At 53.4% G+C, this 16,628-nt stretch overlaps 6 protein-coding genes across 6 annotated transcripts; 3 read left to right on the plus strand and 3 right to left on the minus strand.

Moving 5' to 3' along the window:
- Nucleotides 1-243: 243 nt before the first annotated feature.
- On the plus strand, nucleotides 244-1,557 carry V2A60_005080 (uncharacterized protein; the record flags this gene model as incomplete). Its single annotated transcript, XM_083256393.1, has 1 exon — nucleotides 244-1,557. One exon carries the CDS (start codon nucleotides 244-246, stop codon nucleotides 1,555-1,557), a length of 1,314 nt encoding a protein of 437 aa, XP_083112519.1.
- A 1,815-nt stretch (nucleotides 1,558-3,372) lies between these two features.
- V2A60_005081 (Ribonuclease/ribotoxin) lies at nucleotides 3,373-3,826 on the plus strand (the record flags this gene model as incomplete). The annotated part of the gene is made up of 2 exons (XM_083256394.1): nucleotides 3,373-3,649; nucleotides 3,714-3,826. 2 exons carry the CDS (start codon nucleotides 3,373-3,375, stop codon nucleotides 3,824-3,826), a joined length of 390 nt encoding a protein of 129 aa, XP_083112520.1.
- Nucleotides 3,827-4,424: 598 nt separating this feature from the next.
- Nucleotides 4,425-6,194, minus strand: V2A60_005082 (major facilitator superfamily domain-containing protein; the record flags this gene model as incomplete). Its single annotated transcript, XM_083256395.1, has 5 exons — nucleotides 4,425-4,679; nucleotides 4,749-4,923; nucleotides 4,988-5,372; nucleotides 5,453-5,858; nucleotides 5,934-6,194. 5 exons carry the CDS (start codon nucleotides 6,192-6,194, stop codon nucleotides 4,425-4,427), a joined length of 1,482 nt encoding a protein of 493 aa, XP_083112521.1.
- A 2,053-nt stretch (nucleotides 6,195-8,247) lies between these two features.
- On the minus strand, nucleotides 8,248-9,872 carry V2A60_005083 (uncharacterized protein; the record flags this gene model as incomplete). The annotated part of the gene is made up of 2 exons (XM_083256396.1): nucleotides 8,248-9,374; nucleotides 9,428-9,872. The coding sequence occupies 2 exons, from the start codon at nucleotides 9,870-9,872 to the stop codon at nucleotides 8,248-8,250; spliced, it is 1,572 nt and encodes a 523-aa protein (XP_083112522.1).
- Nucleotides 9,873-10,996: 1,124 nt separating this feature from the next.
- Nucleotides 10,997-13,013, minus strand: V2A60_005084 (uncharacterized protein; the record flags this gene model as incomplete). Its single annotated transcript, XM_083256397.1, has 2 exons — nucleotides 10,997-12,427; nucleotides 12,495-13,013. 2 exons carry the CDS (start codon nucleotides 13,011-13,013, stop codon nucleotides 10,997-10,999), a joined length of 1,950 nt encoding a protein of 649 aa, XP_083112523.1.
- A 1,174-nt stretch (nucleotides 13,014-14,187) lies between these two features.
- On the plus strand, nucleotides 14,188-15,934 carry V2A60_005085 (uncharacterized protein; the record flags this gene model as incomplete). The annotated part of the gene is made up of 9 exons (XM_083256398.1): nucleotides 14,188-14,365; nucleotides 14,414-14,454; nucleotides 14,510-14,582; nucleotides 14,650-14,867; nucleotides 14,929-15,065; nucleotides 15,124-15,205; nucleotides 15,254-15,455; nucleotides 15,614-15,702; nucleotides 15,758-15,934. The coding sequence occupies 9 exons, from the start codon at nucleotides 14,188-14,190 to the stop codon at nucleotides 15,932-15,934; spliced, it is 1,197 nt and encodes a 398-aa protein (XP_083112524.1).
- Nucleotides 15,935-16,628: the final 694 nt, after the last annotated feature.

Consider the following 16,628-nt stretch of genomic DNA (forward strand, 5'->3'; position numbering starts at 1 on the left):
ACTCCAGGCGCCAGTACCCGCCAGACCCCTTTGGTCGTAGGCTTTACTTATGCCATCCGCTTAGCAGGAGCCTAAAAAAAGTTGACCAACGCGCCGCGCTCTCAATCTCTCCTCTGCCTCGTGCCCCCTCCCTCCATCCATCCTCGCTATGAGCGGCATCCCGCCTCGACTCCCAGTCTCGCCACTGCTGTAGGTACTGGCTGCCTCCTTACCTACGTATAGTACCCCGCGTGCCTCGCGACAATGGCCTTCGTTACCCGGGCCAATGGCGCCTTCTGGCTGCTCTGGCTCGCCGCACTCCTTTGGTGCAGCCAAAACTCGTTCGACGACCCGTCCTCCATCTTTTACAATCAGGCTGCCGCCTACTCGCAGCGCTACTCGGCGCAGCGCGGCCTCGAGATCGACGCCTTTCTCGCCAACAATACCCGCGTCGCCGCCGCCCGCCCGCCCGACCACGACGATGAGATCCTCTGCATCGGCATCCCAAGCATTAATCGCACCTCCGAAGGGTTCCTCGCCCGCACCGTCGGTGGCCTCGTCGACAGCCTCACACCCGCCGAGCGCTCCTCGATCCACATCGTCGTCCTGCTTGCCGACAAGACGCCCTCCTCTCACTTTGCCTATAGCCAATCGTGGTTAACTGGAATCGTGGACGAGGTCCTCGTCTACGAGCAGGCCGGCAAGAACCACTCGGAACTACCGGGATACCGCACCATACCCTTCAACATCCGCCCAGATGGACAGCCCCGTGGCGATGGACGCGTCGAGAACATGCGCCTTGATCACTCCGTCTTGGTCGATACATGCTGGAATCGCGGCGCGCCGTATTTTGCATTTATCGAAGATGACATTGTAACTTCGCCCGACTGGTACCGCAAGTTCCTCGAAGGCATTGCACGGCTCGAGCTCAAGACTAAGCATTCTAACAAGGACTGGGTATACCTTCGTTTATTCTACTCTGAGATCTTCATGGGATGGAACTCTGAGGAATGGGCCACCTACGCCGAGGTCATATTCTTAATCTACGCTGCCTTTATCTTGGGCTTCCTTGTTCTTCGACGGCGACAGCGGCGGCGCTATGCCTCACCGTCTGGATACTCGCCACTCATGAGCAAGGAGGAGCGTGCGGCGAAGCCGGTTCAGTCACAACGACACCTTCAAAAGTTCAACCAGTTGTCTGCGTTGATCATTGGGCTTTGGCTGCCGGCGGTCATTGCCCTCGTCTTTCTCAGCGGACGCATATCCATGAAGCGATTAAGTCCCGTGCCGCAGTCTGGGATTCGCGAGATGCCACGCTACGGCTGCTGCTCGCAAGGGCTAGTAATTCCCAAGCGGCACCTGCCCACTTTCCACTCGCTACTTCGTGACCCTCCTTTCGATTTTCCCGGCGATATGATGCTGGAGGGCCACGCCGACCAAAACAAACTGGCCAAATGGGCCCTGGAACCCAGCGTCATGCAGCATGTAGGCCTGAAACAGTCCTCAGAAGGCACTCGACTCGCCGAGGTGTGGAATTTCAGCTTTGAGCGCCGAAAAATGGCTACGAGACATGACTGAAGAGGAAGAATACGGCAAGGATCCAAAGCCTATTTCGATCTTTTGCCGGGGCCTGCCACCAATTGACTACGTCGAGCTTTCCGAACTAAAGCAGCCATGCCGGCGCTTGCTGCCTCATTACACGATGACAGAAGAGCGGAATGGCTTTGCAGCCCATTACCGCCACGAAAGGCAGATGGCGAATGTAAATTAACGCAATGCCTCGTTACCTATTTATATATTTTTGTAGACCTTTGGATGTCCCAGACGAAGAGGCCTGATGATTTGGTATGTAAGCCATCTGGGAATTACGCTTCTGTAGCATCTTGTGAAATAGTTGTTCTCGTTTTTATCTTGTATAGTGCAGGACGCTTGGGCGCACCCCGAAGACAAAACCGTGGGCTCGGGTTGGGGCTGTTGGCCATCACGGTCAATCGTGTGGGGTTGCCTGTAGTGCTCTACTGCCAAGTACCACGGGCCAGAAATGGAGTGGGAGACACCGAAATAAGATGCATATTATGCCGGTATGGAGAGTATGGAGACTTTATGCAGCATGTGATATAATACCTACAATATAGCACCTCTTTTTACAGACGGCGCGGGTGATGCTCTGGGGCAATGGGGCGAGTGCGTACCTCATGTACCTTCCTGACCTTGCCTAGGTAAGTAATTGGTGCTTGCCAAATTAGTTTATCTACTCAGTATTTGCTGATTATCCGTCGGCGATGTTGGTCAAACAGACCGATCGGCCATCAAAACAAGGCCACATTAACAAAACAACCACGAGAAAAGGGGGGGCGTCCGGCATTCAGCAGCCAGTTTGGAACCGGACTCATTGAAAAGCAGATCAGAGAGTTTGAGGGTTTCCGCAGTTGTTGTCAGCACCGTCCGATTCCTGGTGGAGGCTTGCCCTGGTTCGGTCGCGAATCGAGGCAACGAGGCGACGAGGCCCCCGTACTTGATGTAACTGCCTGCCCTCACGGGCGCAGTCGATGAGTAGCTGGAGACACGGTCAGGGCAAGGTAATGCTTGGTGCACGCGAAACATGCAAAAGTACGACTCCGCATTGTATTAGTATTCTGGGTCCTGGCGCGCCGTGCATGCCGATATGCCGCAGCTGAGAAGCTACTTTGTGGGCTTGAGAGAGTCTAATGGCGAGGAAGCCGCTTGGTTATCAGCGCCGATCCGAACAAGCACGGGGTTGGCGCTGAGCCTGCATCCCACCACTTAGGTGTCGATCCTGCACCACGACCTGCCCAAATCGATGCATTGAGCCGAGATGTTTCTCAGATTCCTCGTTGGGACGGGGTTGCACACCACATGGGCTACACGAGAGGTATCGGAGACGCCCGTCGACTGACACTTTTTCGGTGGTCATTACTTAGGGATCGACCCTTTTGCTTCGTTTGATTTTCGACTCGGTGTCGTTATAGGCTGACCCGGAGTCTCGCCTGCGCACGGAGGCAGCTGGGCTTGCCCGCTTGGATTGGTTATTACACAAGTGATGGGTTCAGAATGCAGCGTCGTCATTGGTGCAACTCTTCTCTTGTTGTTCGATCAATCAGACCGGACAGCGGCTGGACTCTGGTACACTGCCAAGTTTGCTAGTGCTTAAGGCCTCCCCATTCAGAGCGGCCGCCCGTGCAAGCTGTGTGGAAAGCCTGTCGGTCTGTCTGACTAAGTTCGAGCTAAAGCCAAACCACGCTGCCCAACATGGCCGAGCTTAAGAGGAGATACCTGCCCTCCTACTCGACGTCCGCATCCCCCCTTTCGTTCTTGTTCATGCTCGATTGAGTCTGCCCATCGTCACTTCTTTGTTAGACCGCTCCCTTCAAGATGCAATTCACCGCCCTCTTCCTCTCCCTCGTCGCCGTCGCCAGCGCTGCGCCTGCTGAGCTCGTCAGCCGTGACGCCACCACCTGCGGCAACGTCCACTACTCTGCCGGCCAGGTTGACTCTGCTTCCCAGGCTGCTTGCAAGTACGTCCAGAACGGCGGTACTGCTGGCGGCTCCACGTACCCTCACAAGTACAACAACTACGAGGGCTTCAACTTCCCAGTCGATGGTCCTTACTACGAGTTCCCCATCAAGTCTGGCGGTGTCTACACTGGCGGTTTGTTAAACCCCTTCCTTGTGCGCCAGCGATGTTCCTCAACCAATCTCTTACATGTCTACAGGCTCCCCCGGTGCCGACCGTGTCATCATCAACCGCCAGTGCGATGAGGCTGGTGTCATCACCCACCGCGGCGCCAGTGGTAACAACTTTGTCGGTTGCGAAGGCACGTCTTAAACAAGCTACCAATGCTCTTTTCGGCATGTCATGAAATTCATCTTCTTCGTTTGTTACATTTTTTCTTTTCATGCGAACGGGGCGGGTTTCCCGAGTATATATATTCGCATACATGTACATGCACAAACAAGAACATAACAGGAAGAGACCAAATTGCGTGGAACGAAAAACTAAGACTTGATAAACATTTTTGCAGGAAAAAACACGACAAAGTCGGGAGATGACAAAAAGTCGGGTAATGACAGCAAATCGGGCAACGACTCGAAAAAATCCGGTGCCGTCGCAGCCAAGTACAACGCACTTGGAGCTGTGTCCGGCGCGGGCGTTGCCGTTTTGCTCTACCTACTTTAAGAATCGATCGAAAAGAACAGAGAATGATGACCGTCCTGCCATTCAAGAAGCCCGTGCGTTTGCGATTTAAGAAGATTTTCGATTTCACTACGACCTCATGCCCTTACGAGTATACCCGTAATCACGTATTGCTTGCAGCCCGCGTGCAAGTCGAAAAGGCCCGTTATCTGTTAAACATGAGCACCGTTCTGGTAGAACGCCAATCATGCTCCTAATAATCACTGTATTGTATTGAGTAAGTTGCAATTTATACTGTGTAGCGGAAGAATGTGGCGTTATCGCCCATCTCGCTCTCCCTCGTCTTCTCCTCATATGTGTACTCCGCCAGTGGCTTGTGCATGGCGTCCCTCCGCGCGTTCTCCCGCCGGAGATAGATCGTCATCCCGACCGAGAGCACTAGACTCATAGACAATGTCCCGACTAACGCCAAATGGCCTGATAGGTATCGTGGGGCGTCAGCCTGCCGAAACACGAAACCCGACACCGCACCTCCCAGATTGCCCTATTGCGGTAAATGATTAGCACGTGTCTAGGCCAATAGGAGGAAGTCGCCTAGGTTCAGGATTCTTACAAAGCCCACATGCATAGCAATTCCTACCGCTCGCTTGAGAGATCCGCCAATATTGTTGCCGTTCCAGGCGACGCCTTGCGGCACATTCGGGTACACGCCCACCGTCACAAGGAAGCACGCAAAGTACTTGACGCCATTGTGCTGGACGCCAGCAAGCAGCGCAAAGCCTAGAATCCTACATCAATCAACCGTGTTAGCAAACCTTGATCCGTTGCTCGTGAAGTGGCCCTTTGACATACGCAACAGCATTAAAACCAATCATGTAGATGCCTCGCTGGCCATGACGATCCGCGAGAAACCCGCCACCAACGGTGAAGAGACATGCAACGGCATACGGAGGCACGGACATCAGCTGGGCAACCTCGTTTGTGTAGCCCAGACCTTTGACAATGGTGGGGAGGAACACAGAGATGGAGTAAAGTGGGATATAAATGCCAATGGTGATGAACATGTGCACCCAAATTTTCCAATCTCTGAGGGCATCCTTGGCAAAAGAAAGCTTAAATTCGTTGGACAGGGCCGATCGATCTTGCTTGAGGCGCCGGACAACTTCTTTTCTTTCCTCTGGGTTGAGAAACTTGACGGATTCGGGGTAATCGTGCATGGCGCGGTAGGCAATGAGTGCTTGCGTTCGAGTCAGCTTACAAGAGGAAACAAGAAACAAAGGCGTCAAGTCTCTGTCAGAAGGGGAGAAACATCCATACCAACAATGAACGTCGCCAGACCTTCGAGGATGAAGATCCAATTCCAGCCGTTGAGGCCGCCAACGCCGCGCATCTCCATGATGCCGCGCGCCAAGAGCCCACCGAACGCGCCCGCCGCCGTGGCTGCCGAGAAGAAGATGGCCATGCGCAGGCCGCATTCGTGGCGGCGGTACCACATGGTGATGTAGTACGTGATGCCGGGAAAGAGGCCGCCCTCGGCCAGGCCCAGCAGACTGCGGACGGCGAGGAGCCCTCCAAAGGACTTGACGACACCGAGCATGATGGTCATGAAGCCCCAGACAACCATGATACTGGGGATCCAGATGGACGGCCGGAAGCGCTTCATAGCCATGTTGGAGGGGATCTCGGCGATGACGTAAAAAGGGAAGAAGATGGCAACAGCAATCTAGACAGTCCAAAAGGTGAGTTGACGAAGATAATGAAGAGCCGAAGGGGAGGTTCGAGTGGTTGTCAGACTTACGCTGTAGTCGTACCCCTCCATTTTGAGATCCTTTTCGAGGCCGGCAAGCTTGGCGTTTCCTATGTTTGACCTGTCAAGGAAGGACAAGAGATACAGTAAGGAGAGAAACGGCAAAAGCGTGCGATCCAGCTTGCGCAGTAGCCTGCTGGTTTCTGGCTTGGAGAAGCCGACTTCATTGTCTTCATCGCTAAAGTCCTTGACCACGTTGCTATCATCTAACGAAGAGGCAACCTCTATCTGGGTAGCTTCCGCCTTTGCCATGGCTGTTTACCAAGTTCTTTGTCGTAAGAATTGTTTGGGTTAACGTGTTCGACTCAAAGACGCCAGAAGAGAGCCCAAACAACAAAGAAGGCGACAACTGAGAAAGTGGTGAGGCATGAATACTTATACCTGCTAATAAAGACGATGCAGGGGAGTGCGGCTGCCCAATTGTCTCATAGCACGGGCAGCGCTCCCCGCGGAATCAGATCCTTCGGTACACGGAGTATCCCCTGTGAATTCTTGTTGCAGCTAAGACACTGCAGTGAAAAGCCTAGACTTGGCTGATTGCCGTGTGGCGTGGCGTGGCGAGGCGCCAAGATCTCAAGGTCCATGCTAGACCAGCCACCAAACACCAGAGGACATCCCGCCACCTCGCTGTGCTTCTACGATCATTGATCACGGTCAAATGCGCTTTTGATTTTCTTGAAGGTCAGCAGAAGCGAACAATTGGCGGAATATTGTAAGTTCGTGCAAGCCGCTGAGGCTGAAGGCTGAACTTGATGCCGGTCCGCGAGAGCCTTGCAAGCTTGGCCGCATGCTTCACATGGGGAAGCGGGTTTGTCTCCTATGTAGTACCGTTACATTGCATCATCCGGAAGCGGTAGTCATTTGTGTAGGTCAAGGTCAGCCTCAAGGTAACAAGGAAGAGCAAGAGGAGAACTTTTGTCAAGTGAAGTGACGAGTTCTACGCCCATCATCCCGCACCACTTCAGCCGCAAGCTCCAGGTACGGGTCTGAACCTACGGCAGAGGGAACCGGCAGATTGCGCAATCGTTTTACTCCTCGAACAGCATTCCAAACCGAAACCTAACTTTACGTACCAGCGGAGCCAAAAAATGTGGCTTGCTTCCGTTTGGCCGGGCCTGTGGGCTGCGCCGCGCCGCGCCGCGCAAGAACTTGAGATGGACTGCAGCTGCTGGGGCCGTCTCGCCGCGCGCTGTGGCGTAATTCGAACCCTGTTCTCCAATACGTGGATATTGAAATCACGACAGGCATCCAAGAAAACGTACCGCGAAGAGACTCTGGGGGTCCGGGGAAGGTGGGGGGAAGGGGGGGGGGGGGGGGGGGGGTTGCCTGCCCGCCGACTTTTAGCGGGTGAAAGCTTATCGACAACTTTATTGATCCCGCGATTGGGCGCCACAATGAGAAACCCCGTTTTACATTACTTTATTGGTATGAAGCGGCCCACTGAGTAAGAAGGTTGTATCGGAGCCTCGTTTGTTTCTTTAGCAGACGCTTGGCCGGTTTTGACCTCTACCCTGGGGAGGGGAATCCGTTGAGGAGAGAGCCAAGACGCCTCGACTCTGGGAGGCGTTCCAATAATGCGGGGGAGGTTACCTGAATGGGTTGCCCGTCGGCCCTGCCAAAATGAGGTGTCGGACTGGAATCTGGTCTGGGCACTTGAAGACTCATTTATTCCCAGTCTCGGCTAGTGGTCTCGTCTCGACCGCCAGACAAGAGTTTGGGTTTGAAAACGGGCTCACTGGGCGACGACGCCGGGAGCCTGTTCATGAGAGATTGACTACAAATTGTGTCTAGGAGAGCCGGACAACACCGCCAACGCCAGCCGCGCCGGCGATGGTTTAAGTCGTGCTGGGTAGACAATTGAAAAAAAAACCCAGCAGTAATATTGACAATGATGTTGGTGACACTACCAATGCCCCCTACTCTCGGACTCTACTCGGTAAACTTCTACCCGTGTCCGGGTGTGTGTGTCACAACAGAAGGCGACAACTTGTATCCGCAATGTCCACTGATCCGCTGCCTGATTACAGCCCTAGCTTACAAAATGTGGCACTTTTTGGATCTCTGTCACCTTTCAACAGCCTTTGAAATACCCTTTCACCCGGACAACCAACAATCTGTTGGTTCCGGAAAACTGCCAAGGAGTGAGGCGGCTTGTGGCTTAGGCATGTGCATATGCATCTAGCATTTGAGGATGCCCATCCACCAACTTCATTTCTTTTATGCACTCTTTCGCATTTATTGCTCGTACTCCATCCGGATGGAAGCGCACAAATTTCTCGCCCGCAATCGCTGTTCAGCCACCCAGCTACTGGGAAGACGTGGGCATTGTTGTTCCTAGCCCCCCAATGATGGCGGTCGAGCATGGTGCCTCGAATGGTTTGGAATCGACAAATTTGGCAGTCGGGGTGTTGCCATCCCCAATGAGGATCAATGACCTCTCCTCGGTAGCAAACTTTGGCCATCCCAGCTGACTCAGACCATCCGCGGGGTCGTCACTGAACAGGAACCAAGCACGCCGCATCAGCCGGGTGAGTCTTCTCTGATCGTCCGTGGCAGGGATTCCGGTGATTGCTCCCGACTCTCCAAAAATCATGTGCAGGTCTGAGCCATGATACCCGCCGCTGCTCGGATGCAGACGCGTGTTGTCCCAGTCGGCCATGTACCGGTAAGCCCAAGAAGGCACCCCGTAGCTGTGACGCGCCCTGGCCTGGATGGCCACGGGGCATGTGAAGAATCCGAGGTTGAAAGAGGCTATCTGTTCGTCCGTTGGCATGATTCCGCGGCCGTAGGCTGCGACGCGGTAAAATCCAGCTTCATTGTTGCCGTTGCTCAACAGAACCGGGACTTTGGCGAACCGCCCTTTCGCTGTCAAGCGAGCGTAGTCTTCGAATACAACTTTGCCATCAGGCACCGGGTAGAATGGCTGGATATCTCGAAGCACACTTGAAGTGTGCGCTGGCGCAATCGATGCGGCGGCTTTCTTGAGGTCCCTCCAGTCCACCCGCCGCATGCATGCCATGGTGTCGTCCGCATCGGCGCATCCGACCAGTGATGCTGCTTTGTCCCAGTTGCTCCCCGCGGCTGCGTGGGTGGTGGTCGGGAAGGTTAGCACGTTGCCTGAGAGTGCAATCATACCGCCCACGAGGGGGTCTTTTTCGTAGGCGAAGGCCCAATAGTCGACAGACGCGCCACCGGCAGATTGTCCTGCGATTGTGATTTTACTGGGGCTGCCGCCAAATTGCTCGATATTCTCCTTCAGCCACTCAACTGCGGCTCTCTGATCCCTCAGTCCGAGATTTTGAGCTTGTCCTGGCGCGCCTGGAAAGCCGAAAATGTTGATCCTGTAGTTGACCGTGACAATGATGACATCCTCCTCATCCGCAAAGAACCTCCCGTTGTAGAAGTTGGTGTGTGTACTTCCCGTAGTGAATTCTAAATCGATTTCAGCAAGCGTTCATTCAGGGCTGGCAGTCTGTACCACTCACCGCCCCCGTGGAAGAACACGATGGTGGGTTTGTCCATTTTTATCGAACGCTCAGTTGGCTTCGCCCATATATTCAATGTTAAGCAATCCTCATTTTGCATGTTGTCACCACCAGCGAATGCATCGAGAATCTTCTGTGCTTGCGATGTCATGTTGGGATAGTGTATCGGAGGTGGCAGCGTAAAGGGGCAATCATATCCGTATTTCGCGGCCGTATACGGCCTTTTCCCTGAGAGACGCAGAGGTGGAGCGAACCGAAGGGCACCCGTTGGAGGCTTTGCGAATGGGATGCCGAGATACTCAACTACACTGTCCGTCCCAGGGGCTATGTGCCCGGTGATTGGGCCATTTGAGCTGTCAATGGTGATGTAGCCATGGCCTTTCGCGATGGCAGTCGCGATATATGCGGCAGTCGCAGAAAGAGCATAGATGTTGATGGGTATCATGGCTTTTGTATCAAATGGTTCTTTTGGAGTCTTTCAGAATAAAACACGCGGTTCTCAGTTCTATTTTATAGTTGTGCGGCAGGTCATGGAGTGGTTCATGGTGCTCGGCAGTGACGCCAGCAAGCAAGCAGGCATCACTTGTCAAATAGCGAAAATGGCTCAATTCTCGGCAACTATCAAGCCACAAAGCTTTGCAACTCATAACGATGTCCGGAGAAAATGAATAATAACGTCGAAGATAAGTCGGGATCCGACTCAGCTGCGGAACCATGAGCCGTGTAGCCTCCACTCTCACTAATGGACCATCTTACTATGAGCTATCAGCTGGCCACTGAACTATGGGCCAAGACGAATTTGGGCGGCGCTATCAAGATCCCAGCGCATTCATACCTGGGATTCAAACAAGAGGGTCCTCGAGTTTCGAACAAGTGTGCGGCGTTCTGGTTGCCGTCGCAGGTCCTGGCGGCCGGTGCTGTGCATGGTACGAATCGACGTTGCCGTCTCAAAAGTTCGGCAGTGGCTTTTAATCGAGGTACCACCACCGCAGCTACAACTCATTTCGCTGCCAAGTTCGACCGAGTTGGAGGTGGCGTCCGTCGTCTCCAGACAAATTTATATGCCGTGTATTGCGGGAGGCGGGGCAGCACGAAACTATCGAAATTGCTTTCTGTGGATTCTTCGGCCAAATTGAGCTGACACAATAAAGGAAGCTGTATTGAGCCTAGCCAGCGATGGAGGCAGGGCTCTGCTCAGCAAACAATAATCAACCGAGCAGAACAACAGCATTGACAACAGCATTGACAACAGCATTGACACATGTAATCATCCTATTCTTATAGCCTAATTCAACAGAAACCATGTACTCATTGGCCGGTATCCCAGTCATGAACTGTCAAAGTGCCGGATTTCTGTAGAAGAAATCGATACTTGAGGGATAGTCCACATTGATAGTCCCGCCAGAGATGAACAGGTGACAGAAGGGGGAGTATGGATGATATGTCAGTTCTCTTGAGTGACAGTTACATCCAGTATAGCGCCATAATTATGGCTCATCTGTTCACAGTCTGTACATGTCCCAGGACCGAAGAGGCGGGTTTGTTCGCAGAGGCCGAATTGCTGTCCTTCTAGGTCTCGTGCGCCTCTCGCAACGAATTCACCAGTCTATTGACAATGTTGTACGCATTCGCGTTGCAGACCGAATGGTTCCTCTCCAGACTCCACACATCCCGGCACGACTGCAGCGCGTCGAGCATGATCTCCTGCGGTTGGCCGGAGCCGTCGGGCATGCTCATCATGTCGTTGCCGCGCACGAGGTGGAAGCAGACCGTCATGGCCGCCGTGAAGAACTCGTGCCGGAAGAGGCCGGCAAGCCACGCGCTCGGGGCTGCGGGCTGTCCCTCGCACAGCTTCCGCTGCTGCGACAGGATGGAGAGGGCGCTCTCCAGCGACGACAGGTACGAGATGGGGTACCGCGCCGACGACTGATCCTGCAGCGCGAACCGGGCGTGCAGCGCCATGATGGTCTGCCGGCAGAAAATGTCCACCATGCACGTTTCCAGATCAGGGACGCTGATGATGCTCCCCGTCGAGAACTGGAGGCGTGCAAGGCCCGTCTTGGGACGCTTCAGCTGCTCGCGCAACGAGGCGTCCAGCTCCACCACCTCGTCGTAGGTGACGGTGTCTTGCACGCATGTCGCCAGCTCCATGGCCTTGGCGATCAGCTTACCAGAGCTGGCAAACGTCTCTTCCAGCAGGCTAGCGCGGGCTTTTCCGGCAAACTCGCTGCCTAAAGTGCCTGCGCTGTCATCGACAAACGCTTCCTTCCTGAGCAGCGCGGCAATGTCGGAAGACCGGAGGAGGAGTGGCATCCCGCACACCAACGACTGCTTCATCTCCATGTACACGGCCAGGGTCCATATCCGGCGCTTCATCTTCTCCTCGTACACTGTGGGCTCGTCGCTAACAGCCAGGTCTGTGTGCAGCCCCATGCTGGCCGCCAGCCGCACAAGCATGCCCGTCAAGTGCCAGCACGTGTCGGCTTGGTGGCACGACATGGCGTACACCTGCTTTGCAATGACCATCAGGCCGAGCATCTTGATGACGTTGAGGCTTGGCCGAAACAAGAACGGCGTTCTTTTGAGGCACATCTCCGCGCCGCTGAGGAGCCGCACCGGCAGCGACCGATAGACGTCCTGACCCTTCTTATAGGCGTGATGATTGTACGCTTGGCAACCGAGCGACAGGACGAGAAAATGTACGCCAAGCCAATCCTCCTGGACGAGTGATCCTGGTGCCCAGAACGCTCGCAGCTCCTCCTCGTAAGCTGTTTCGTCCACAATGTAGAAGGTCTTTTCAATGGTCTCCATGAAGCACGAGATGAAGAGTCTCTGCACTGAGCGTCGGGGCAATTGGGATAGTAGCTCCTCAACCGTAATTGTGGGGTCATTTACATTTCCAAGTGGAAAGTTGATGGAAAGTGACATGGCATTGATGGGGGTTGCGCATTCGTCCTCCATCTCGACTGGCTTGATGTGTTGGGGAAGATGCAAGCGGATCTGCCACCATCGTTAGCCGAACCTGTTACATGCATATTCTTTCTATACTTGTAGCATAAGTGCGCACCTCCCGCAGTAAAGCTGTCCAATGCGTTACATTTCGAAACCTGTTGTCCCACCGGTGGTCGATGAACGTCGTCGCGATACCGTGCAAGCTTTTATAGGGCTTCTCGGACGGCGCAGATGCATCTAGTACAGGAACCTCTGTGTATACACACTCTGACTCCTTGTTATTCTTCATGCATCTTCCACACGGTGTCCGCCTATCGCAGCGAACCTTTTGCTTCCTACACCGGATGCAGGACAGAATGGCCCTATCTCGCTTGGCGGATTGGCGAGAGTGGGCCTTTGCCGGAATGAGCTGCGCGCTCCTGAAGTCGGCAGAGCTACAGGGAAATGTCCGCTCCGGTGCTGCTGCTGTTGTTGTTGACGACTTTTCAGGTGGTGATGCTGATCGCGAGGATAGATCCTTGTGCGACGGCTCCGTGACCGGGGGCGTCAGCGCGCTGGGCGATTGCTGGAGAGGCAGTCCCCGCGTCCTCCCAGTAGATTGGGGCGGATTGGCGACATCGGAGGAGGCATACATGCATTCGGATCGGCTTTTAACGCACCGGCGACAGGTTGGACGTCCCCGGTCACAGCCAACCTTGTACTTGCGACAACGTTGGCAGGCCTGAATCGGCCGTGCTGTCGTAGAAGCGCTCGCCGGCATAATAGGTGGGTTAAAATAGCCCGCCAAGGGTGCAAGGAATCGCTTTATGCCCCGACCTTTATTCTAAAGACTTTCGTCTTGCAGGATTTCTCGGTCGCAAAACCCACGGTTCCCTGAGGTGGAATGGGGTTGGAGGAATGTTGTGGCTGATCGGATCGGCCGACTGTTTCGGGGCGGCCTTATTCCGTGCCCCAGGCCTGCGGCGCTCTGCATGCGCAACTTGATTTCGACAAGGCCGGATATGTCTGGTGCAGGGATGGAGTGAACCAGTACACTGGTATACACAGCCGCCCGATTTTCAATATCCGCACCCATGACAGTCACTGCCGTGTTGGAGCAAAGATGATTGCAATGTCGGCCGTCCAGGGTGGCCGATCACCACGACATCTAAGCAGAGTTCTTTTCATAAGAATCAAAGGAGCATCTTCTGCGTACAAAGTGAGAAACAAATATCGAAATGCTCTTTCCAGGCTGGCGGCCTGGCGCAAGCAATCTCATACATACATAACGAACCTGCCACTGTGGGACCAGTCTCCGATCCAAAGTACCTCCGGCTATGCTGAGATGGGCAGAAGTACACGGCAAACAGAGTGCCATAAATAGATGATCTGATTAGATAACCTAATTCTATGTTTCTCAGCTCGTAGATCCCCTTCCGCATATGGAGCTTCGCATCTGCCACGGATCATTTAGCCCTGTTCTCTGTGTATGAGTTGCCGGCTCGCCTACACCAATGGTAGCCCCTCCCATCATCGGCCGACTGTATACTGGGGCTTAAGTCCGACTCCGGTGCTCAAAAGGGTATTCATCGAAGCGTTATGGGCGCATCGTGTGTATGAGGGTCGAAAGTAATACGGTGTAATTTCCAGCGTCCAAGGGAAATTCTCTCGGATTATCGGATATGTGGCCATGATGCGAAAGGCTCTCCTCGGTCGATCTCCTTGGTTACACATATAAAGCAGCTGCATCATTGCTGTCAACCAGGAATGTGCCTCGTTGACACACAAAAAGTTAAATCTTCTTCTAAACGCAACATACTCTGTTGAAAATGGATTCAAGATCGTCCGCCAATGGCCTTGCTGCCACGTCCGACAAAACACCGGCCACGGCCAATGCATCTGTACGGCTCATAGTGGCCCGCCAGTATGCAAAGAGTCTCGAAGAACAACACTCTAACCCAGATCGTGTCTTCTACGACGGTGAGGATTTGCAAGGCCTGGATCCAAGTAAGCTCATACACGAAGTCAAAGGAGGTCGACGCTCACAGCCAAAAGTGCTTGTTACTCTGTCCACAGTCGATAAAGAAAACCCACGCGTGCGCAGTTACTCTATCCGTACTGTCACGAAAGACACTAACCTAAATGCTGCAGCACTGGACCAAAGCCAAGAAGTGGAGGGTCACTGTTGTTCTAGGAGCCTATGCTTTCTTTGCGCCATTTGCCAGTCAGGGCCTTCCCTATCATCATAATGGAGAGTTGCTGAACTCTGTGCGACTGACCAGCTTGCTAAGGTACCATCTTTGCACCCTCCCTTGAATCAGTCATGGAAGACCTGGGCGAGACTAGCCCTGTACGAGGTGCCTTGCAGATTGGCATCTTTCTCATTGCGTTTGCGCTAGCCCCCATCTTCCTGGCGCCCTTGACTGAGCGATACGGACGGCGAGTGGTGATAACTTGCGGCAACATCATCTTTATTGTCTTTTGTCTCGGTGGCGGGTTTGCAAGATCGGTAGGTTTTACTTGTGTAAGTTGACACATGATACCGTGGCTGATTTGTGAGGGCCAAAAAGACGGGCCAGCTTGCAGTCTGTCGTTTCTTCTCTGGGGTAGGAGGATCTTCGTCCCTGTCCGCGTACGGAGGCGTGCTGGCAGATCTCTGGGGCCTCAAAGATCGCCCAAGGGCATCAGCTGCTGTTGGTGGCACACTGTATGTTGTCTCGCAACGGTGATAGAACTTTGCTGCAAATGTTCCTAACAGAATCAAGTCTCTTGGGGCCAGTTCTCGGGCCAGTTTGTGGTGGTTGGATCTCCGAACTTGTTTCATGGCGCTGGACTTGCTGGGTGCCTGTATGTGCCAAAGCATAGAACGCTGTACTATGAGACTGACTTGAAAAGGCTATTGCGGCAACAGTCTTTGAGGTAATTGCCTCTTTTACCTACTCAGAGTCCCATGTTCCGACCCTCTTGCGACAGAAAAGACGTCGCCTGATGTGCAAAGCCCCAGAAGCAAGCTACTATACTGTTCTGGAATTCATGTCCAATGGCACAAGAAATTCCAAGCCCGTTACCAAAACGCTCGAGACCATTGGCCGACCGTGTGAGTCTCCTTTGGAACCGACCATGTGCCGAATACAGGTCGCAACTGGGACGACAGACACAAGCCTGTTGTTTCATGACCCCTTTCTACATTTCCCCGGTCTCGTCAGGTTCAGTAAAAGTTTTTAAAAAAAACATGAGTGGCTAATTATTTGACAGTAGCATACCTCTTCCTTGACCCAGCCGCAGCCCTGCTCGCAATCTACTACGCATTCGTGTTTGGTGTCTTGTACCTCGTTATTGTCACAGTAAGCTGATCCAGAACCGGTGTATGTTCATTACTGATTGTTGACACACACTCAGTTTCAAGGTGTATTTGGGGGTCTATATGGCCACTCACCTGGCATAGTTGGGATTGACTTTTTATCTGAAGGCATCGGTGCTCTCATTGGCATGGCGCTTTCTACATGGCTATTGGAGCTGGTATATAAGCGGCACACGGCGAGGAGTCAAGACTCCTACAAGTCCGAGACCAGGTGAGAAGCTGCCGGAAAACTGGATATTTGGATCATTCTAACTATCTCTACCTCATCTCAGGTTGATTTGCGCCTTCCCTGGCGCATTTTGTGTCACGGCTGGGCTCTTCCTGTACGGATTTTCCGCGGGCGAAACTCATTTTCTCGTGGCAAGTTGCGGCCAAGTCCACTATGCACGTATTGGAAATATTGCTAATGAATGACAGCCTATTATCGGAGTTGCTCTCTTCAGCCTTGGGTCAACGAACACATACGTACGTCGTTGAAGAACATCAACGAGGACGGGGCATTGACAAGGACAGATGGCAATTCAGCTCTATGTAATTGATAGCTTCGATTACCCAGCGTCGGCCCTGGCTAGCAGTATGTTTGAGGATCCTCCAACACTGGTATGAAATGCTCACACATGATAGTATCCATACTTCGCTGTCTTTTTGCTGGAGGTACGTGCCCCCTGGTAAAAGCACTCGGCATGACACAATAAATGACTCGCAGACAGTCTTTCCCCTGTTTGGCGCAAGATTGTTTGAAGCTTTGGGGACGGATTGGGGTATCGGCATGTTGGCTTTTCTAACTCTGGGCCTCGGTGGTCCGTTTCTTCCTCTAGTATGTCATGCCGGTTATACTAAACACCCTCCGCTGCCGCACCGCACAGGTTCTCATGGTTGCTACTAGATCTACAAGTATGGAACGAGACT

The sequence above is a fragment of the Cordyceps javanica genome, chromosome 3 (genome assembly GCF_051103115.1).
Source record: "Cordyceps javanica chromosome 3, complete sequence".
Classification (NCBI taxonomy): domain Eukaryota; kingdom Fungi; phylum Ascomycota; class Sordariomycetes; order Hypocreales; family Cordycipitaceae; genus Cordyceps; species Cordyceps javanica.